At 37.5% G+C, this 15,525-nt stretch overlaps 1 protein-coding gene across 1 annotated transcript in view; it reads left to right on the plus strand.

Annotated features, from left to right (window-relative positions):
- Positions 1 to 804: 804 nt before the first annotated feature.
- LOC126279010 (protein phosphatase 1 regulatory subunit 42-like) overlaps positions 805 to 15,525 on the plus strand; it is a 93,375-nt gene continuing 78,654 nt past the window's right edge. Inside the window, exons 1-3 of the mRNA XM_049979390.1 lie at positions 805 to 1,115; positions 1,206 to 1,372; positions 8,287 to 8,425. Of these exons, the coding sequence (XP_049835347.1) occupies positions 972 to 1,115; positions 1,206 to 1,372; positions 8,287 to 8,425 (450 nt within the window). The 5' untranslated portion in view covers positions 805 to 971. The remainder of the gene's footprint in view (positions 1,116 to 1,205; positions 1,373 to 8,286; positions 8,426 to 15,525) is intronic.

Below are 15,525 nucleotides of genomic sequence, written 5' to 3' on the forward strand. Positions count from 1 at the left end.
AAACCAGTTTTGACAAGTATTGACATTGGCCCTTTTAGAACCAAGCCACAGATATTTTTACATTACGTTACGCATTTTTAATGACTGTATCTCCCTCGCATTTACGTTTAAAATTCACGAGCGTTTCGAATATCGCAACACATACTTCTGGACTTATTTGGGAAACATGTGGTTGATAAGCAAAATAGATTTTTGAGGCTAGCGAAACGGACGGCCTCTGGTGCCTTTGCCGGTGGCCACTGTAAAAGCAGCCTGTCATCTGTTGTTAACAAGCGCAGCGTTAGTGCTATCCTCTCTTGCTGATATGGATCATCGATAATTTGCGTCTTACTTTGAAATCTTCTGTCAGTGGCAGCTAGAAGAAGGCGGAAAACGCCCATCGACATGCAGGTGAAAGTTTGGAATAAAACAAGCTATGGCTGCAGCCGCAAATCATCAATCAGAGCGTTTGCGCAAAAATTCAGAAGCCGTTTTACTTTCATGACCAACAGCGGGCACGCTATACAAAATAAATAAAGTTGTGTTCCTTTTCTCCACCAAGTTGTACTGAATGCAGGTTAATTGACGGTACAGCGCCAAAATACATTGTATGGTTTCTCTTCCGTTCGCTCTAGTGTACTAAATATTTATTGGCAGGTACAAGCCAATGATGCGCGCAAGTGAACTTCCTGCGCATTGCTTGCGATGTGCATTCGCTTGTGTTTTCATCGGTGTAAAGGGAGCTCTAGAATAAGCGTTTGCAATCCGCTGTTGTTTAAGCACTGTAGCGAATATTGCAAACATGATCCATGGAATATGAAAATCAGTAACTTGTTGCGCTTTTCAATCGTTCAAACTTCGTCCCGCGATCGTTGCTATGGCAACATTCTCGCGCGTGTACGTATCGCACTATGTTGCAGATGTTCGTAGGAATGAGGAAGTTTATTATTACTCTTGAGCACTACTAACATCCGTCCTTACAAAAATAAGAAATGGGAAGGGAAATGGTGAAATTAACAGGGTCGTCATTTATCAAATCGGAAAAAGATGATTCCAAAAGTTACGGAATTTCCAAGTCGGAGCAGCAAAAGAAAAATACCCATCTTTACCTGCATGACAAATTTCTGAAGTTCATTGTAAGTACAGCATTTTGTAAGAAAATTGTTAAACAGTCCTTAGCGATTTCTAGACAAAGAAGCGCTGTAAAACACTGTTTTTTTGTGCAGGGTAATATATCCAAATACAGAAAACTGACCGTTCTCTATTTGCATAACAATGACATTACTAAAATTGAAAACCTGGAAACGGCTACAAATTTAACTCATCTCTACCTCCAGAGGAACAAAATATCCAAGATAGAAAACCTTGGCAACCTTAATAAATTAAGAAAACTGTGAGTACTGAAAACAACGGTTTCGTGAAATACAGTTTGAAGCTTGGATTATTAGTAGTGACTTTATGCTTCTCTGTATTTTAAAACTGCCTAAATATCATGTTAAGAAAGTATTCAGAAAATAGTGCAGCACTGTAATGTTCCTTTAGAATCGAAGAGAGATCAAAGAGATCCTGAGTTTGATAATTGACTTGAACCATCGATTGCGAGGTGTTATGTCCGCTTATTCAAATACAAAGTTTTACAAAACCACGTTTATGAAGATACAGATTCATGAAAATTGCAGTTCATAAGTGGTAATTTAAGGGCAGCTTCACATTCTGTAAATGGTACAGTATAATCTTTGTATTTGACCTTAGTGTATACGGTTTTTTAATTTCAGCCAATTCTTTACCTGTTTGTTCTAGGTATCTTTTTATTAGACACTGTCTTTTTGCATTGGTTAAGTCCACTATCTGTCGAGATAACATTTAAATTCTGACTGTAAGGAATTCATCTGCTTGTCTCAGCACAAATAATTAGTGAGTTTATCCCTCCTGTCTCTCCTCCACCTTTCCTTATGGTTCATGGCCAGTTGCAAGATTGCATAACAGATGTCATCAGTGCAACAGATAGAGTGTATGTAGATTGTTAAGTGTCAGTTTGGATTACTGATAATGACAAGAGATGTCGAAGCGATTGACACACAGCCTATTATTGAAAGGCAGCAATACAAACGGCGCCTATAACGCCCCAATCCCGTAAAGGATTACCCACAGAACATGAAAAAAAGAGAAATGCAACTCCCGTGTTAAAAGTGGGAAACACGGACCGACAGCAGCGCCTCAAGTGGTATGGACATTAACCCCCCCCCCCCCCCACCCTAGTTTACTTACGTTGTAGGTTTTTCTTTTAATTCTGTTACCTTATTTTTCTGGGCGTGCTATGTAATTATTTGGGCTGGCATCATAATAAAATAATTGAAACACAGCTATAGCACACTCTACTACAGCAGAGAGAAATCTACGCTGACAGTCGCGGCTCGTATCATGTTTTCTTGTCTGTCAGACGCAAACGTCAAAAATAGACTTTTAAATTGACATGCTTATATTGTTTTCTATCAACATGTAAAAGCTTCAGAATGTTTTATGGCTCATAAGAACTAAATGCAACACTTGAAACTGAGACTAAGTCGAAACAAGCTTGTAGTGTAAGAAATTGAAACAAAAGAAAAATAACATTGTAGCAGCTAAACTTGACTACAAATATTCCTGAATAATGCCATAATTTTTACGTAATACAAGCTGCTGGATCAATGGAAAAGAAAAGCCTATTATTAAGAGAATAAGCAGCAGTTAAAGAGGTTCAATTAAGAAATATCACAGTATTAATTAATGAAGAATTCTAAAATTGGTTACATTCATGTTTCAGGACTATAAGTTCAGAGTAACTGCCCAGCAAACTTGCACTGCTGACCATTAATTTCTTAAAAAGGTTCCTACATCTTACTACTGTAAACGCTTTAACACAAAAAAGAAAACATCAATACCAAGTACCAAAAGTGGGAAAGGTGGATAAAAACAGTGAAATGAAAACAAAACTTACTTTTTATATCTCAAGCACACAAGACAAATTTTCTTTTAACTGTTATAAAGCTTTAAACTGTTTACTGAATTTGTGCCAATATCAAGTCTTTTATTACTGATGGTGTGTTTCCAATCTTTCACATACTTGTAAATCAATAGAAGTACACATTGTCTTAAAATATACTGTTCAGAAAAATGGGCCTTGCAAAACGTTATTTCCTCTGGAAACTTAAACAGTGAATAGAATGTATTCTCCAATTGTTCCTGGTGTCCACATTTATCTAGGAATGTATACAACTGACTATGAACATTTGCTACAAAGGACATTAAGCTGTCACTATCATACAATAATTTTGGGTTTAAAGCATCATATTCTTTGAAACTTTTAAATAAATTATGCTCTGTGGGTGTTGGTGAGAACAGAGTTGTTTTACAGATACAACAGTTGGTTTCAGGTTTTACACCCGTCTTTCGTAGAATGTAACCAGCTACATATGCCAGTGCTTGTCTGTAATTTCTTACATCAGCTCCACCACTACCAGTAGCAGCTTCATTATCAGCAAGGGCAGAATATAAAGCACTTTGAGCCTTTATGGAATGGTCTGTTGTGGAGTCAATAAAGTTGTGATCACTAACTCCCAAAAATTGCCTTAAATTGCTTAATGGCATGCATCTATCATCCTCACAATTACCTTGTAACTTTGTAGGTAAGGACATGTTATTGACTATAACTGTTTTCAATGCTGCTTTGAACTGAAAGCAAGTTGGGTTGGTGTTTGCAACACCATGCTGCCTCACACAACAAAATACATTCTCCACTGGGTCTTGATTGAAAGCCCTCATGCTTAAAAAATTAAAGCCATTTTTTAAAATCTGTTCCAAATGAACATCTCTCTGGTTGGTTGCACACTGGTTACAAACTGTACAAACTACCTTTAGTCCTATTTCTTGCAATTGCCTTATGACATAGGTAATGGGGTCGACAGAAGTGTCCAATCCCACAGGTAGGCTCTGACCCGTGACGTAAGGGTGTTGTCGTGTGTGACGTCATAATGGCATGGAGTTTGGTTTGTGAGTGTGGCGTGTTTGTAGATGTCCTCATGTTGTGGTTTGTTGTGCTCTCTGGTGGTATGTTCAGGGTTTTTGTTCGTGTGGTGTAATGGGTTCAGTTTGCTTTTGCAATTATCCAGAATTGTTCGAGTGTCGGCTGTGTTTGTAGTGGAATTCGTTTTAGTAAGTTAACGATTTTGTGTGAAGGTTAATTTAAGTGTTGTTCGCTGTACGTCATGTGGTAATTTTAGTAAAATTAATCGGTTGTTGTTTTTGTTCAGGAATGGATATGATAGATAAAATTAGCAGTGCGCAGGTCAAGGGAAGTGTTCGATCCCAATGTATGGCTGTGTATGTTGGTATTGGTATTGGGAGATGTTTTTGAGCTGTATAGGCCAAGGGAAGTGTTTGATACTAATTTATGGGATCGGGAGCTGCTGTTGAGCTATATAGGTCAAGGGAAGTGTCCGATTCCAGATGATATTGTGTTTAGTGGTATTTGGGGGAGATTTGTGATGTCGGTTTTTTGTTGTTGTTTTGTGTGGTTTTGTATGGGGTGGGTGTTTAAATTTGTTTAGATTTAGTTTGCCCCCACCCAAAAACACCCCACGTCCCGCGCTTGTCCCGTTAGTGTCATTAGGGTTTTTCGTGGAAAGTGTGTGTGTGTTTGTTTTTCGATGTATTTTCGTCCTCATAATGTGTATGTAACGACTTTATATGTGCCATATTGGAATCATGGTTTATGGTCGTTTGTGCCATATTTGTGACGTCATGTGTCAAAGCAGACAGGCGGTATCGGACGCTTCCCTATTTCCTACGTAATAAGACTTTTTAATGTGATACTTGAAACCAAGTTGTGAGTGAAATTCCAGCTTCCAGCTTTTATGTATGCCTCTAACCATGAAAACTAATGGATGATTTGCATGAACATTTGACCTCCCTAAATCTTGAAACCCTGAAATTTCTTGTCTGCTTGCATTATAATACAACCCTCTTTCTAAAGACATTTCATCAAACAACAAAGCACACTATTTGTCACTGTTGTTCATTACTTCAACTTCTGCTTTCATTACATTCATGACCGAAGTATTCAGCCCTGGTCATTGTTTGCAATCACTGCTTCCCATTTTTCTGCCATTAACATCCTTTTTAGTTGGATTAAGTTTTGTATGTTTATCTTCCACTTTTGCCCCTGTATCTTCTGCTCACTTCCAGTACTCCTTATGTTAGTATCTATCATGATGGTATGCTAATGTGGAGTTTATTACCTGGATCTCACACTAGCATGAAGAAATATACTGTATGTTATTACGAGAACAATAGTAGTGTTACTATGTGTAGTTACTCTGGCGGGTTTGTTTTTAGGTTGAAAGTATGCAGTAAGTCCATTAGTGTCATAGGTTTTTCTGTGGTATCTGTGTTCTACTCCCAATAATTATTTATTTTAAAGTTCTTGAATTGTACCACAGACTCTTTCAAGAATGTTTTGTTTCATCATTTGGTGATCAGTACAGGCCTAACATGCAGCATGACTTCCCTGCAGTTTTTATTTCCAATACAGTAGTTCCAAAGCTCATTTCTCTAGCATATTTTGTGCTGTTTTGGATAACGTTAGTTGATGTGTAGCTAAAGCAAATGCCAGCTCCACCACCTTTATGCAATGTTCTGCAAAAACTGGCTACATTTGAGTAATTTTTCAGGTTGTAGACCTCCATTAGATTTTCTTTTAGTCCATGTTCAGTGGCTACTAGAATGTTTGACTTATATTCTTGCAATATTACCTCTGTTTCATTGTTTACAAACTGTACGTTCAGATGAAGTATTTACAATATAATTGTAGTGGATCTTCATTTCGTCATATGTTTTGTGTTTGCAAACAGTAGTGGTATTGTCTGCATATCAGACTATTTTATACTTAAAATATCATTACCATATATAAGAGAGTGTGGTGGCCTCATTACAACCTTGTGGTGTGTCCTTTTTAATGATAGTTGTTTCAGATGTATGATATGGGCAGCGTAATTTTGCAGATTATGTCATGGGTGCTAGGAGTGAGTCTAAGGTATTCCATCTATTCCACCACTCCCAGAAGCTCCTGCAGAAAGTGACAAGTTACATGGTGCATCCAATATATACATAATTTATGATTATAAGAACTATGAACTATTTTCTTTTAAATAGATAATATTTTATAAAATCCAAGCCAATAACTTATATCAGTTTTCCATAATTTATGTAATAATTTTGTAAAATTGATAAACACACTCTTTATCAAGATCTAGGTGTCTGCTTCTTACGTATTCTGTTTTTTATAAGCTACTTATTACCCCCACAACTACTGTAATAGTGGATTTGTTTCTTAAGAAGCCATTTTGGTTTTCAAAAATTAAATTTTTTTTGTAGAAAATTATGATAATTTATTTTGTTACCCTGAAGGAGATTTGCCTGAAATGTTTCATTCTTATAGCTGAGGTTACCAAATCCATTTTTAGTCTTGCTTGAAAAACCCCTGTTTCAGTTACACTGTTAAATGCTGCAGAAATACTTTTTGCATTCGCCTTATAAAATGTTAATGTTTGTTTAAGTCTGTCATATCTTACAGAGATGGAACTTATTAATGGACCAATGTTTATTTCCCTATGGTCACTGGGAAGAATATATTTATTGTGCTCAGATGTATTCTCCATGAAACTTTAATAAATATGTTGAAAACATTGGAAGCATGTTTCTTAATGTGTAACTGTGCTTACTTTGGACATCCAGAGATATATAAAAAAGCAGAACACAGCACTGTGGTCACCAATATCTACATAAGACAACAAGTGTCTGGTGCAGTTGTTAAATTGGTTACTGCTATTACAATGGTAGTTTATCAAGATTTAAGTGAGTTTGAACATTGTGTTATAGTTGGAACACGAGTGACAGGAAACACCATCTCTGAGGTAGCGATGAAGTGGGGATTTTCCCATACAACCATTTCATGAGTGTTGTATGAATATCAGGAATCCGGTAAAAAATCAAATCTACAACATTGCTGCGGCTGGTAAAGGATCCTGCAAGAACAGTACCAATGACAATTCAAGAGAATTGTTTGGTGTGACAGAAGTGCAACCCTTTGCAGATTGCTGGAGATTTCAATGCTGGGCCATCAACAAGTTTCAGCATGTGAGCCATTCAACAAAACATCATCAATATGGGCTTGTGAACCCTTGATAACTGCACGACACAAAGCTTTATGTCTTGCCTGGGCCGGTCAACACCGACATTGGACTGTTGATGACTGGAAACATGTCTGGTCGGACGAGTCTCATTTGAAATTGTATCGAGTAGATGGACATGTATGGGTATGGAGACAACCTCATGAATCCAAGTACCCTGGAGCAGGGGACTAATCAAGCTGGTGGAGGCTCTGTAATGGTGTGGGGTCTGTGCTGTTGGAGTGATATGGGACCACCCAGTGCTGAGTGCCTCACAAACTGTTCCATCTAGACCATTATCCCCAAAACCAAATTCTATGAATTATGTAGATTGGAGTAGTATTTACAATACTTCCTTCTATTTTGTAATCCTCCTTGCCACAGTCTGCAATAGACCAAGCCGCACAGCCTTCTTGATCTCTGCTCCAAGATGCTGACTTCTCATCCTGCATTCACACTATCAATGTGCAGTCTCCATCAGCATTTGTTCTATTTATCCCTACCAAACAATTCCTTCCATGTGCATGGCTCCCATTGCTTACACTCAGAATGAGTTCACTGATGCAACATCTGCTGTTTCTCCCTGCCAGGTGTCAGCCAGTTTGCCATATCCATTCTTCTCACTCCCTGTGGCTTTTCTTCCATCATCCAGTCCATCTGACACAACTCATACCTCAAGTGAGCTGCAGTGCCAGCACAGTGTAATTAACCAGGACAGTGTTTCTTTACAGATGTATGTGTGTGTGTGTGTGTGTGTGTGTGTGTGTGTGTGTGCATGGGTGTGTGAGACAGAGAGAGAGAGAGAGAGAGAGAGAGAGAGAGAGAGAGAGAGAGAGAGAGAGAGAGAGAGAGTGTTCGGTGAGTTGTTGCTTCTACTCCTTAAGTTATTTACTATTTCTCTTTTGATAAGTTAGGATTTGAAGATGTAAAGCCAAAGAGTTAATATTTTTTCCTGAGCTGAATGCAGTGGCAAACTATGCTTTTTTGATCTCTTTGATGAGTATAGATTTTTTTTTGTCTGTCTAAATGTTAAATGAAACACAAATTTTTTAAGGCTGTACAACAAATCTCCACCAAGGAAATATTTTTTTTTTTACTGAAGGTACCTGGGGAATAATTGTATATCAGTAGTTGAAGGCCTCGAGTCTCTCTCAAGTCTTGAGGAGCTGCATGTCGAAAGACAGCATTTGCCAGAAGGAGAAACGCTCTACTTCCATCCTCAGTCAGTTGAAACACTCTCAGTAAGTGATTGTATCCTTAATGTGAGCTGTATTATGTATTAATAAAAAAATAAATTCGAGATGGAATGTAACAGTATTATGAAAAGGAAAGTTGCTACTCACCATATAGCGGAGATGCTGAGTCGCAGATAGGCACAACAAAAAGACCATCACAAATCAGTTTTGGCCAGCAAAGCCTTTGTCAAAAAATAGATGACAGACACACACTCATGCAAATGCAACTCACACACATGTGACTGCAGTCTCTTGTGGCTTCAGCTGCCAGAGACTGTAGTTGTGTGTGTGAGTTGCATTTGCGTGTGTGTGTAGTCTATTTTTTGACAAAAGTTTTGTTGGCCAAAAGCTTATTTGTGACAGTCTTTTGTTGTGCCTATCTGCGACGCAGCATCTCCGTTATATGAGGAGCAGTAACATTGATTTTCATAACTGTGTTATGTATTGTTTTGCATCTATCTTTGGAGACTTATTTATTGTGTTATCATCCTCAACAATAATAATTTTTTTGTCTTTATGTTTAAAAGAGTAGCTTAATATGATGTTAGGCCACTGTCATTAATTACAAGGAGAATGTTAAGTCCAGGTATGAATACAGACAGCATAAGGAATTCAGTTTGGGTATGAAAAAAAATCAGAAATGACAGTATCAAAGTACAAAAATAATTGATTAAGATTGAGGTACTAGCCTACCTTGGTGCAACACCTGGATGAGAAATCTATGTATAAAATTATAACATTTGGTCTGTTAATATATTTTACACAAATTCTTCCTTTTGGCATCAATTCAACTGTTCACATGAGTACATGATTTCCTAAACTATTGAACTAAATATCCAAAGTCATTAACAATGTGAAATAGTGAAGTAATGCACCACTAGTTCATAAAATTGGGCAACTACAGCAGATTGGTGGTTGCCAAACATATATTTGTGACTGAAAGACATAGAAGAGGATTAGAGGTGATACAGGTAAATAAGAAAGAAAAGAAACTGGACCTGCTTGAAGAACTTGAAATAGCAATCCATGGGGTTAAGTATGATAATGCCGTTAATTTATTAACTAATAAGAATGGTAATGCCTTAGTGGGATGAATGATTTTGCGTGGATAACCATTGATAGGGTGTCTCTCCATGTTCTTTGTAACATATTTGGAATGCTGTGGAATGGCTGATGGCTTAGTGCAGTCTGTCATAGCCGTACAAATGGGACAACGTACTATGAGAAATAGTCAAGCCGTAAATCGTGCTCAGAATGCAATGCTCAAAAATCTTGTGTTGTCTAGCGCCACGTGTGATCGTAGCCCTGTAAAATCTGAATGTAAACAAACTGCAACGAAAACAAAGCTAATGTGGGGGTATGCCTATGTGAAGTTGATCCAGAAAGTGATTTTAAAAGTGTAACTACTGATAACCGCAAGATGCTAGCAAGGTCAATTTACAGTCTACCTTTGCTCAATATCTTATGCAAAAATTAACCCAAAGTGAACAATCTGCCACAAAGTGTATGAATAATCCGCCGACGAACATAATCTCTCAAACACCAATATATGTGCAGGACAAAAAACAAAGAAATTTCAGAACGTTACATAGCAAGAAAATCTTGGAAAAACTGAAAGTACTAATATTAAATGACAGTCATGGAAGAGACTGTGCCCAAATACTGCAAGACAAACTAGGGCCCTCATACCAGGTAAAAAGCATAGTAAAACCTGGTGCCCCACTAAAAGAAGTGATAAAAAACGCAGAATATTTGACAAGAAGCTTCGGTACATGTGATACTTTGATTGTAATAGGGGGTTCTAACGACATAGACAAACCTCTCGATCTTATGTTGAAGCATGTGGTAGAACCATTGGAACCAATACTCGCTCTAAATCCCAAAATGAATATCATTATCCATCCTATACCCAGGAGATATGATGTTCAAAATTTAAATAGTAAAATCAATACTGCAAACGTCCACCTGGTACAGGCTCTGAATTTAGCTAAACATGCGTACAAAAAAAGAATTGCTGTGAACTTTGAAATAGAGAGACTAGCCAGAAACCACTTCACAACACATGGCTTACACCTAAACAAATGTGGCAAGGAGGTTATCTGCAATGCCTTCCTGACAACTATGAGTGACAATAAGAAATCAAATGTCAGAAACCATAAACAGACGCTAATAAGCAATTGGATAAAGACAAACAAGATGGGAAATAAAAGAGTCATAGTGGTCATATTGTGCAAATTACACTAGACAAATGGGTTATGAAGTCACAGAGACGAAACACAAACCCCCTGACCCCTCAAAAAGGTCAGGCACCTGAAAGGATCAATAATGTGATGGTGAACATTATAGAGACATCCCTCCAAAATGCCAATGTGATGTCTCAACAGCATGAAGTGCATGTGGATACTTTTCAGCTCACCTGGAAGATGAGATGGCTGCCAAGGACGACCAACAGAACCAGTACAACTGCTCAGAAGTCAACATACCTGGAATACAGCACAATTTAAACTAAAGGTCAGTGACACAGTAAATATGACTTTGAGCCCCCAGAGTAAATCCCACTCAGACCTGAAAATCTATTATCACAATGTCCTTGAGCAACAAAACTGATGACTTAATCATGTTGCTGACCAGTGAACTCAGTGATATCTCAGTAGTATGCCTAGCAGAGCATTGGCTCTGCACTGATGTGGTTAAGCTAATCTCACTACCCAATTTCAAATTGTGTTAACACTACTCCAGATCAAATGATGGACATGGTGGGGTTGCCATCTTCATCAAACAACACATTGAATATAGCCAACTTCCTACCCTAAAGAAAATAGGAACAGATAAAATCTTTGAATGTGCAGCCATAAAGCTTACAGATCTAAATCTAATTGTAGCTACAATTTACCGTCCCCACTCCAGTAGTATTGATGATTTTCTGTTACAAATGGACTTGTTTCTATCCAAAATAAGTCAGAGGAAACAGGATGTGATTATATGTGGTGACTTTAATATAGACTTTCTCACCCACAACAGAAACAGGGAAACATTGATTAACATTGCAAAAACTTATAATCTGCATGGCCTTATAAACGAGCCCACTAAAATAACACCCACATCCAAGACAGCTCTAGATCAAATTTTTGCAAATAGAAATAAACTTAACCCAACTCTAGAAGTATACAATGCAGGATTCATGCGAACACCAAGCTGTCATTCTAAAGGTTGATGTTAGCAAAGATACCTGAAACCCAGTCCCACCTAAAACTTAACGAAGGTTTTTCACCCAAGAGAACTTGAACAAGCTAAATGCCCTCCTTAGTAAAGAAAAGTGGACAGAGATGTACATAGCCAATTATGTCAACATGAAATTCAACATATTTCTTGACAAAATGATCCACCACTTCGAAGAGGCCTTTCCGCAAAAAACAGTAAGAATAAATAATAATAATAATAATAATAATAATAATAATAATAGAAACAAAGGTTGGATTACACCAGCTATAAAAATCTCTTGCAAACATAAAAGAATACTCCACATGTTATGTAAACAAAGCAGTGACTCCCCCCAAATAACAGAATACTATAAAAACTACACATGTATCCCAAGAAGAGTGATAAGACAAGCAAAAAGGATGCAAAATGATGAGTACATTGACAAATCCAGCAATAAAGTAAAAGCAATGTGGAATATCATAAAAAGCAAAAGAGGGGAAATGAAAGCTTCACACAAGAACATGGAAATCAAACCCAACAATGAATATATATCTAATCCTGAAGTTGTGGTGAACTCATTCAACAATTTCTTTACAAGCATAGCTGAAAAACTGTTCCAAAATAATCCTAACACTAATTACCAACCAGCAAACCAAAAATATCACACATGTGTAGAGTCAATTTTCATTACCAAAGTCACTGAAATTGATGTTGCAAAAGCCCTCAGAGAGTTAAAAAATTCATATTAAGCTGGAATTGATGGTATCCCAATAGCTGTAATCAAAAATTGTGAACACACAATTGCTGAACCATTAACTCACCTCTGTGACTTTTCTTTCCAGGCAGGTATCTTCCCTGAAGCTCTGAAACTTTCCAAAGTAATTCCTGTCTTCAAAAAAGGTGATAATAAAGATATGAATAACTACAGGCGTATCTCAATCTCATCCTGCTTTTCTAAAGCTTTTGAAAAAATAATGTCCAAAAAAATGATGGACTTCATTGGAAAAAAAAGAACGAAAAAGATTTACTAAGTTTAGCTCAACAGGGGTTCAGAAGCAACAAATCTACTGAAACTGCAGTATATGATTGCATAAATACGCATTTAGAACTGTTAGATAGAAAACAACCCATAACAGGCATATTTCTGGACCTGTCAAAGGCTTTTGACACTGTTGACCACAAAATATTACTGGAAAAATTAGAACACTACAGTCGGTATCAGAGGAATTGCAAACAACTGGATTGCTACATTCCTAACCAATCGGATGCAGAGAGTCAGCATGAAATATACTAATAGACAAAGCAACTCAATAACCGAAATACTATCAAGTAATAAAACTGTAAAGCAAGATGCTCCACAGGGCTCAGTATTGGGACCCCTACTTTTCCTCCTGTATATTAATGACATGAGCCTGAATGTTGATGTGCACAAAACAATAATATTTGCTGATGACACAACTATACTCCTCAAAGGGGTGAATACAGAGGCTGTGCAAAAAGCTGTGAACTTGGCTACTGATCAACTCAGCAACTGGGCAAAAACCAACAGATTAACTATCAACACCAAAAAGACAGCTTCCATGAACTTCCACACAACACAAAATGCAATTTCCTCTCAGTCATCTGTCACTATAAATAACCAGTCAATAGATACCGACACTGTTTTCAAATTCCTAGGTCTGTGGGTTCAAGATAACCTGAAATGGAATACACATACAGGAAAGGTAAATGCCAGGATTTGTACTGGCTGTTATGCATTGAGTGTACTGAAAACATGTGCTAGCCTGAAAACATTAACCAGTGCATACTACGCTTACATACAAGCCCACCTAAAATATGGTGTAATATTCTGGGGAAATGCTCCAACTGCTCTGAGCACATTCAGAATCCAGAAGAGAGCAATGAGGATTATTACTGGGAGCAAACCCAGAGACTCCTGCAAACCCATCTTCAGAAAGTTGGAAATCCTTACACTGCCTTGCCTCTATATTCTTGAGACTCTAAAATTCTTCAGAAAACACATAGTGCCAACTGACCCCAGAGTCGTAAAAAATAATGAAATACATGTACACAACACCAGGAAAAACGCAAACCTGCATGTTAAGACTTACCAAGCGGGAAAGCGCCGGCAGACAGGCACAATGAACAAAACACACAAACACACACACAGAATTACTAGCTTTCGCAACCGATGGTTGCTTCTTCAGGAAGGAGAGGGAAAGACGAAAGGATGTGGGTTTTAAGGGAGAGGGTAAGGAGTCATTCCAATCCCGGGAGTGGAAAGACTTCCCTTAGGGGGAAAAAAAGGACAGGTGTACACTCGCGCACACACACACACACGCACACATATCCATCCGCACATACACAGCTTTTCGTCTTTCCCTCTCCTTCCTGAGAAGCAACCATTGGTTGCGAAAGCTAGTAATTCTGTGTGTGTGTTTTGTTCATTGTGCCTGTCTGCCGGCGCTTTCCCACTTGGTAAGTCTTAGAATCTTTGTTTTTAATATATTTTTCCCATGTGGAAGTTTCTTTCTATTTTATTTAAACCTGCATGTTATACATACAAACACTCAACTGTGTAAAAAGGGAGTTTTCCACATGGACCTCCAACTGTTCAACAATCTTCCCACTAGTATTAAGGCCATCGAAGACAACATAAAATTTAGCAAAGCCGTGAAGTCATATTTGTTGTGTCACTGTTTTTACTCTGTAAAAGAATACTTAGAACGGTAATCTTGCTGTTTGTGTTAAATTGAAAATATTGAGCAATGTAATACATTAGGATACTATAGGCCTTCGTTAATATATGTTAACTATGTTAAATGATATTTTCCGACATCTGGAAACACACTGTGTACCGTCAGATCACATGGAATAAATAAATAAATAAATATGAACTAGTGGTGCATGGAGAGGGAGCTGATATGACCAGATCTTACCACTTTATGGAAGGAATGCTTTGGTAGGTGAGTGGTAGTGTGGATAAGTGGAGGAGAGAATCTGATGTTACCATTTTTATAGAAAGATGAGGACTTCATGCCCAAATAACTTTATTTGTTTTTGTATTTTGACCACCTGTGCTTTCGAAATACGTGTTTCTGTGTGACTACCTTAGACAGCCATATGGGGAATGCACAGCTGAGGATTACACTCCTAATATTAATGGTTGTATTTTAAAATATTTATGTTTCTCTAAATTGCTTAAGACAAATGCTGGGATGGTTTCCTGGGAAAGCACACCAATTATTTCCTTCCTTACCATCCTTCGGCCTGAGCTTGTGTTTTGTCTCTTAATGACGCTTTTGTCAGTCAATTAAAAAACTAATCTTCCTTCCTTCCATTGAAAACAATTATGGTTTATGAGGACTCACAAACTCATGATATGGACATAATATACACATATCTCAAAATATGAAAAAAATTCCACTGCCACTTATGAAGACATTTTTAGTTTCATATGGCAAGTTAAGCATGGTGCAAACTGACATTTTTTTGTCCAGAAGAACTTCTGCCATTTCCAGCAAATAGCTTTGCTATGTAACCCTGTATATAAAGTGTAGAATAGTTCTAAGTATGTTGTTCTTTAAACATTATAATTTTATATTGCACCAAGTAAACACTTGAAAATCATTAAGCATAGCCTATAGTAAATCACATGTGTATTGTGGCTTATGGTTTTGTTAGTTTATATAACCTGCTTGAAGAGGTTTATTGAAGACTTTGTGGCCCCAGACGAGGTGCAATTACTTCCATCATGCAGTTTAATGTTGCTCCATCAAATAGCTTGAAATGACATCTAAAAATCAATGTATTTTGCTCATACTGTGTTTTTTTGCTTATCTTGTAAAATATTTCTGGGAGAGCTAAGGTATGATTTCCTGGAGATGATGGAATGTATAAGCTGT

Source organism: Schistocerca gregaria, chromosome 6, assembly GCF_023897955.1.
Source record: "Schistocerca gregaria isolate iqSchGreg1 chromosome 6, iqSchGreg1.2, whole genome shotgun sequence".
Classification (NCBI taxonomy): domain Eukaryota; kingdom Metazoa; phylum Arthropoda; class Insecta; order Orthoptera; family Acrididae; genus Schistocerca; species Schistocerca gregaria.